This window comes from Cherax quadricarinatus, chromosome 4 (assembly GCF_038502225.1).
Source record: "Cherax quadricarinatus isolate ZL_2023a chromosome 4, ASM3850222v1, whole genome shotgun sequence".
Taxonomy (NCBI): domain Eukaryota; kingdom Metazoa; phylum Arthropoda; class Malacostraca; order Decapoda; family Parastacidae; genus Cherax; species Cherax quadricarinatus.
Window position 1 is genome coordinate 15387645 of NC_091295.1, and position 8807 is coordinate 15396451.

At 40.6% G+C, this 8807-nt stretch overlaps 1 protein-coding gene across 11 annotated transcripts in view; it reads right to left on the bottom strand.

Annotated features, from left to right (window-relative positions):
• Positions 1–8807, bottom strand: part of LOC128684182 (uncharacterized) — a 132241-nt gene that overhangs the window by 20430 nt on the left and 103004 nt on the right. For 3 of the 11 annotated variants that reach the window (XM_053770326.2, XM_053770324.2, XM_053770328.2), the window contains one exon: positions 1362–1411. The exons of 4 other annotated variants lie outside the window; for them this stretch is intronic. In XM_053770326.2, coding sequence (XP_053626301.1) covers positions 1362–1411 — 50 coding nt within the window. Of the gene's footprint in view, positions 1–1310; positions 1412–8807 lie in introns of all 11 variants that reach the window. 4 more of the 11 variants (XM_070094678.1, XM_070094666.1, XM_053770329.2 and 1 more) reach the window with 2 other exon arrangements.

An 8807-nucleotide genomic window follows, 5' to 3' on the forward strand; every position in this document is an offset into this window, starting at 1 on the left:
CAAACAAGGCAGCCAGGAAGCTTACAGCACTTCGCCGTATCTAGCATCTGCTTGACAGTAGGGGTTGCAAGATTCTGTACAAGGCACAAGTACGCTCACACCTTGAGTATACTCCACTTTCTTGGTTTGCCTGCCCCCCTCTCACCTGCGACTGCTTGACAGAGTAAAGAACAGAGCAAGACGTCTCATCTCTCGCCTGGACCCATCCTGGATAGATCTGTCATTTCAGCAGAGCCTTCAACATAGGAGGGATGTGGGTGGCCTTACTGTTATGTATAAGGCCAATATTGTCAAAGTACCACACTTGGATCCACTTCGAGGACAGCGTGAAACAAGCTTTTATGCCACAAGACGGGCAGAAAGCAGCAACTTCACTCTGGCTGTACCCTTCTCCAGAACATTACTCCATCTGAGATCATATATACCCAGGATGACTCGAGTATGGAACACATTCGTACAGCATAATGATGTCAACGAGATAAAGTCAGTTGATCACATGAAAATGCTTGCCCACAGATGGCCCCAACTTCATCCTGTTCCCTACTTGTATGTCTCATAACAATAAAAATGCTTTCAACTGAGCTGATGTAGGTAACAGCTCTTAGCTTGCCAATAAAGTTAGGAATCCTTAACCTGTAAATAGCTTGTCAATAAAGCTAGGGATCCTTAACCTTGTCAAACTCTGTGTAAAAAAAAACAAAAAGAAAAGAAAAGAGAGAGAGCCACATTCGGTCAGCCAGTCAGCCAACCACCCACCCCTCCAGTCACCCACCCACCCACCCCTCCAGCCAGACACTTAACCTGTAAATAGCTTGTCAATAAAGCTAGGGATCCTTAACCTTGTCAAACTCTGTGTAAAAAAAAAAACAAAAAGAAAAGAAAAGAGAGAGAGCCACATTCGGTCAGCCAGTCAGCCAACCACCCACCCCTCCAGTCACCCACCCACCCACCCCTCCAGCCAGACACCCACCCACCCCAACAGCCAGCCGGATACGTATTACACATGTTCCAGAGTTGTTTCTCTTTACTTAGGGTATAGGTTATACTACATTCTGGCAGGATGACACTACCAGTGGTATTCTCCCATTCCACTGTGTCGACAATACATAAAGATAACAGTAGCATATGATACTGTATGCAATGTAAAATTTACAATACAGATCACTACCATGTATACATTATATACAGTACATAATTAAAATATAACAACAGAAGTAAATTATGGTAAAAAGAATGAAATAATGATTGTACATTACATTACAGTATTATGTAAGTAGTTTATATAGCAAAGGTTTGACATTATGCCCTACCCAGTATTTCGTCAATTTTCAAAGGTTCGACTTACGTCCATTTTGACTTACAACCGGTTGGTTGGAACCAAGCTTGGTCCTAAGTCGGATGGTAGGTGTATCTGAAACAGAAGTTCAATATGTATTTTTATCCCTTCAGGAAGCTTGTTATTGATGAGTCTTTGATTTTGTTCAAAGGTACACTGTCGTTCAAGCAGTATATACCAAGCAAGAGGAAATGCTTTGGTATAGTTATTTGCACTTTGTGATTGCTACAGTGGTCTTGTACTGGATATTATTGTGTACACTGGAAGTAATATATTGCAAGATACCAGGAAGTTATTGGGTAACTCTGCTGATGTGGTTAGAACAATGATGGAACTATATCTTGGAAAGGGGCATATATTATATACTGAAAACTGGTACACAAGCCCCTTACTCAGTGATTTTTTACGAGTGAACATGACAGATGTATGGTACAGTGCATGCAAATCGTAAACATATGCCTAGGTTCAACACAGGCACTCGTAGAGGTGAGGTGCAGGTGTTTGTTGCCAATGACATCATGGCATTTCAGTGGCACTACAAACAAGATGTCACACTGTTGTCATCGGTTCACCGAAACGAAATGACAGACACGGGAAGGCAGAATAGAGAGACCATTGAACCCATTCTAAAACCTGCAGCTGTGATGGCTACACCCTCAATATGCACTCAGTGAACAAATGTGACATGCAAATTGGGTTTGCTGATTGTGTTCACACGAGTTATAAGTGAAACATAAAATTCTTTTATCATCTTGTGGACATTTCCATGCTGAATGCTTATAATGTGTGTAAGTTGAAAACCAGAAACAAACCACCATATGGTCAATTTTGTTTGTCTGTCATCAGACAAATACAGTGGACCCTCGGTTATCGACATTCCTGTTATCGGCAAACTCGGTGATGGGCTGGTTTTTCGGCTCCTGGTGATCGGCCATTATTTCAGTGAGCAGCCCTTTTGGACGCATCCGTCTGCCGGCTAGGGCCACTTGCGCGTCAGTTTGGCTGTATCTCTAGGTGCGTGAGGAAGTTTCTGCTCATACATCCAAACATTTCACTTCTTTTCCATTGTTTTTTTGCAGTGCTACTGCAAAATAAGTAACCATGACTCCAAAGAAAGTTTCTGTGCTAAAGAAAGTAAGAAACACCATGGAATTTAACCCTTTGACTGTTTTGGTCGTATATATACGTCTTACGAGCCAATGAGTTTGACATATATATACTCAAAAATTTTAGCGTCTTCAAATCAAGCGGGAGAAAGCTGGTAGGCCCACATGTGAAAGAATGGGTCTGTGTGGCCAGTGTGCGCAGTATAAAAAAATCCTGCAGCAAGCAGTGCATAATGAGAAAAAAAACTCCGATCGTGTTTTTGGATTAAAATGCCGGCCTTGAGATGTATTTTCGTATAGTTTTTATGGTTATATTCTCATTTTCATAGTCACATTTGATAGAATGGAAAACATATCACAGAAATGGAGATGATTTTGATTGGTTTTACTATGAAAAGGGCCTTGAAATGGAGCTCAAATTAGGGGAAATGTTTGATTTTTGCCAATGTTCAAGAGTAAACAAACGACATCATTGTCCAATAAATGTCCAACTAGCCATTCTAATATGCAATCATGAATGGGTTGACATTATTTATACAATTATTACAATATTGCAGTACTCTGCATAACAGTAAATCTTTTATTTTTTGTCTGAATAAAAATTCAAAATAGAAAGCAAGAGTAAAATCAGAAGGGCCTGGAGACGTGACTGATGAACAAAGAAAATGTTATTTTAGAGCCAGGAATGTCTGCTTTGTTCATTCTGGACCCTATTTTGAAATTGGCATATTTTTTAATTTGCGTGAAATTAGCCAAACTGCCAATTTCTGACCACTTTATTGGGTAGTTAAAATTGGTAAATGGGCAGTTTCTTGTGCTCAATCGATAGAACAAATGGAGTTCTAAAGAAATAGCTATGAGTTTGGTCAACTGTAACAATGGAATTAGCTGGAAATAGGGTTCAAAGTGGACAAAATCGCCGATTTGTAAATATCGCTGAGGTCGCTAACTTCGCAAGAGCATAATTCCGTAAGTTTTCCATCAAATTTCATACTCTTGGTGTCATTACCATCAGGGAAAGATTCTCAATCATTTCATAAGAAAAAAAAACATAATTTTTTTTTTCAAATATTTTGCGACACCAGGAGACACCTCAGGATTTTGAGTAGCGACAGTGAAAGGGTTAAGCGCGAGGTAATTTATAAATATGAGAGTGGTATGTGGGTGCTGGAACTTGCCAGGATGTACAGGAAAAAAGAAATTAACAATAACATCCATCCTGGCAAAGAAAGGAAGAAATCAAGGACGCTAATGTTGCGAAAGGAATAACTTTTCTAATGAAACAAAGGTCACCAATAATGGAATAGATGGAAAAGTTGTTCTTGTCAACAATAAAAAAACAATTAGTGGGAGACAATGTAATGGAATCTATTGTTTGTAAGAAGGCAAAGCAGTTACATGAGGATCTTCTACAGAAAACTCCTGGAACAAGTGCTGCTGCTGGTTAATTTAGGGCCAGCAAAGGCTGGTTTGAGAGATTTAACCCTTTGACTGTTTACGTCGTATATGTACATCTTACGCGCCACTGTTTCTAACGTATTTATATGCGTAAATTCTAGCGGCTTCAAACAAGCAGGAGAAAGCTGGTAGGCCCACATGTGAGAGAATGGGTCTGTGTGGTCAGTGTGTGCCACATAAAAAAATCCTGCAGCATGCAGTGCATAGTGAGAAAAAAAAACTCTGATCGTTTTTTTGGATGAAAACACTGAATTTGAGGTGTATTTTTGTATAGTATTTATCACTGTATTCTCGTTTTCATGGTCTCAGGTGATAAAATGGAAAACATATTACATAAATAGGGATAATTTTCGTTACTTTCACAATGAAAACAACCTTGAAATTGAGCTCAAAGTAGCGGAAATGTTCGATTTTTACCATTGTTCAGTAGTAAGCAAATTACACCACACATCCAATACACGTCAACTGGGGAGTCTAATATTCTTTTACTAGTGCACTGATATTATTTATACCATTTTACAATAATGCAGTAGTCTGCATAACAGTAAATTTTGTATTTTTTTGTATGAATAAAAAATCAAAATAGAAAGCAATAGTAATATAAGAGGGGCCTAGAGACGTGACTAATGAACAGAGGATATGTTATTCTAGTGCCAAGAATGTCTACATTGTTTATTCTGGAACCTATTTTGAAACTGGCATCTTTTTTAATTTGCATGAAATTGGCCAAATTGCCAATTTCTGACCACTTTATTGGGTAGTTCAAATCGGTAAATGGGCGGTTTCTTGTACTCAATTGATAGAAAAAAATGGAGTTCTAAAGAAATAGCTACGAGTCTGGTCAACTGGAACAACGGAATTCGCCAAAAACAGGGCTCAAAGTCGGCGAAATTGCTGATGTGTATATGTCGCGGGAGCATAATTCTGTGAGTTTTCGACCAAATTTCATAATTTTGGTGTCATTACCATCAGGAAAAGATTCTCTATCATTTCATAAGAAAAAATATTTTTTTTCCCAAAACTTTTGTGACATAGAATGACAGTTTCAGAAAGGTGCTTGTGACAGTCAAAGGGTTAAAAAGTGTAGTGGCATACACAGTGTTGTAAGGCATGGTGAGGCTGCATTTTGACAAAAAAGCAGCTGAAAAGTAAGTACAGGAGTTCAAGGACTATGTAAAGGCTGAATAATTCAAACCCCAACAAGTGTTCAATTGTGATGAAACAGGCCTGTTCTGGAAGAAAATGCCAAACAGGACCTACATCACGCAGGAAGAAAAGGCACTGCCAGGACACAAGCCTATGAAAGACAGGCTTACTCTTTTGTTGTGGTAATGCTAGTTTGGATTTCAAAGTGAAGCCTTTACTGGTGTATCACTCAGATAATTCAAGAGTGTTCAAGAAAACAATGTCATCAAGAATAGATTGTGTGTGATGTGGGAAGCTAATCATAAGGCATGGGTCACAAGGCAAATTTTCAAAGAGTGGGTTAATGAGGTGTTTGGCTCAAGTGTGAAAAAATACCTCCTGGAAAAGAAATTGCCTCTCAAGTGCCTCCTGGTACTGGACAATGCTCCTGCACATCCTCCAGACTTGGAAGACCAAGTGTTTAGGGACTTCAGTTTTATAAAAGTGAAGTTCTTGCCTCCTAACACCACTCCTCTCCTCCAGCCCATGGACCAGCAGGTCATTTCTAACTTCAAAAAACTCTACACAAAAGGAGTGTTTGAAAAGTGCTTTGAATTGACTTTGGACACTCAATTGACCCTAATAGAGTTCTTGAAAAATCACTTCACTATCCTCAATTGCATAAGCTTTATAGGTAAGGCTTGGGAGGGAGTGACTTACAGGACTTTGAACTATGCTTGGAGAAAATTGTGGCCAGGTTGTGTCCAAAAGAGGGGGTTTTGAAGGGTTTGAGGCTGACCCTGACCTTGTCGACCCTGTGGACTCTACTGTGGCACTGGGGAAGTCCCTGGGGAAGGAGGTGATTGGCAAGGATGTGGAAGAGTTGGTGGAGGACCACAGAGAAGAGCTAACCACTGAAGAGCTGCAAGAGCTTCAACTCGAACAGCAACAGATTGCAGCTGAGGAACTTGCTTCAGAGGAGGAGAAAGAGGGAGTGAAGGAGGTGCCGTCTTCAGAGATTAAAGAGGCAAATGCAATGTTCACTAGGGTTCAAGCTTTTGTAGAGAAACACCACCCTGACCAAGCTGAAACAAGCCATATCTGCAACATGTTCAGTGACAAAACTCTGTTCCACTTCAGGGAAATCTTAAAGAGATGCCAGAAACAGAGCATTCTTGACAGTTATTTTGTGTGACAGGGGTACAGTGACTCTCAAGCTGGTCCTAGTGGCATTAAAAGACAAAGAAGGGAACTAACCCCAGAGAGGGTTTTGCTACCTGAAGTCTTTATGGAGGGAGATTCCCCTTCCAAACACCAACTCCTCTCTCTTTCCTCCTGCCTATCTTCCAGAAGCCAGCATTAGCCTTCAATAAAGGTATGTAATACTTATATAATTGTTAAAAAAAAATTATTTTTTTTGTGTGTGAATATTTTTTGACTGGAACGGATTAATTGTATTTCTATTAATTCTTGTGGGAAACATTATTTCGGTTTTTGGCCATTTCGGTCTTAGGTTGACCTTCTGGAACGGATTACAGCCGATAACCGAGTGTCCACTGTATAATTTTTTTTTTCAAATATTCAGAGTGCAGGGCAAGTGAACGTAGATCTACGTTTGGACAGTTAAGGGGTTAAAACACTCCGCAAATTAATCTTAATATTTTGTTAAGAAAATTTTTTTTTTTTTTATTTTTCGACACAGAGACACTTCAGGATTTCGGGTCTCGACAGTCAAAGGATTAAATCCATTGATAAAAATCATTAATATGAAAAACAATTCAGACAGGAGCTAATAACAAAAGAACTAAACAATATGCCTCAATACAGTGGACCCCCGCATAACGGACGCCTTGCATAGCGGACAATCCGCATAGCGGACGCTTTGTTCGCTAAAATTTTGCCCCGCATAGTGGACAAAAACCCGCTCAGCAGCCTTCGTCCGAGACGCGTCCAATGTGCGCCCTCAGCCAGCCTCACATGTGCCGCCTGTGCCATTGTTTACCAGCCAGCCTCCGCGGTAACATTCAAGCATACAATCAAAATATTTCGTATTATTACAGTGTTTTCGGTGCTGTTTCTGGAAAATAAGTGACCATGGGCCCCAAGAAAGCTTCTAGTTCCAACCCTACAGCAATAAGGGTTAGAATTCCCATTGAAATGAAGAAAGAGATCATTGATAAGTATGAAAGTGGAGTGCGTATCACCGACCTGGTCAGGTTGTACAAGAAACCCAAATCAACCATCTCTTCTATTGTGGGCAAGAAAACGGCAATCAAGGAAGCTGTTGTTGCCAAAGGTTTAACTGTGTTTTCGAAACAAAGATCGCAAGTGATGGAAGATGTTGAGAGACTCTTATTGGTGTGGATAAATGAAAAACAGCTAGCAGGAGATAGCGTCTCTCAAGCGATCATATGTGAAAAGGCTAGGAAGTTGCATGAGGATTTAATTAAAAAAATGCCTGCAACTAGTGATGATGTGAGTGAATTTAAGGCCAGCAAAGGTTGGTTTGAGAGATTTAAGAAGCGTAGTGGCATACATAGTGTGATACGGCATGGTGAGGCTGCCAGTTCGGACCACAAAGCGGCTGAAAAATATGTGCATGAATTCAAGGAGTACATAGAAACTGAAGGACTGAAACCTGAACAAGTGTTTAATTGTGATGAAACAGGCCTGTTCTGGAAGAAAATGCCAAGCAGGACCTACATTACTCAGGAGGAAAAGGCACTCCCAGGACATAAGCCTATGAAAGACAGGCTTACTTTGTTGATGTGTGCCAATGCTAGTGGTGATTGCAAAGTTAAGCCTTTATTAGTGTATCACTCTGAAACTCCCAGAGCGTTCAGGCAAAAGAATGTCCTCAAGGATAATTTGTGTGTGCTGTGGAGGGCAAACAGTAAGGCATGGGTCACTAGGGAATTTTTCTATAACTGGTTACACCATGCATTTGCCCCCAATGTGAAAGATTACCTAACTGAAAAGAAATTAGAACTTAAGTGCCTCCTGGTGTTAGACAATGCCCCTGGTCATCCTACAGACGTGGCAGAGCGACTTTATGGGGACATGAGCTTCATTAAGGTCAAGTTTTTGCCTCCTAATACCACTCCTCTCCTGCAGCCCATGGACCAGCAGGTCATTTCCAACTTCAAGAAACTGTACACAAAAGCTCTGTTTCAAAAGTGCTTTGAAGTGACCACAGACACTCGACTGACTCTAAAAGAGTTTTGGAAGGATCACTTTAATATCCTCAATTGTGTAAACCTTATAGGTAAGGCTTGGGAGGGAGTGACTAAGAGAACCTTGAACTCTGCTTGGAAGAAACTGTGGCCAGAATGTGTAGACAAAAGGGATTTTGAAGGGTTTGAGGCTAACCCTGAGAGGAGTATACCAGTTGAGGAATCAATTGTGGCATTGGGGAAGTCCTTGGGGTTGGAGGTTAGTGGGGATGATGTGGAAGAGTTGGTGGAGGAGGACAATGAAGAACTAACCACTGATGAGCTGATAGATCAACTTCAAGAGCAAGAGGCCAGACCTGCGGAAACTGGTTCAAAGGAGGGGAGAGAGAAATTGAAGGAATTGCCTACTTCAAAGATTAAGGAAATGTGTGCAAAATGGCTTGAAGTGCAAACCTTTTTTGATGAAAATCACCCTCACACAGCTATTGCAAGCCGTGCTGGTGACTGTTACAATGACACTGTTGTGAACCACTTTAGACAAATCATAAAGGAACGAGAGGTACAGGCCACTATGGACAGATATGTTGTGTGAAAGAAGTCCAGTGACTC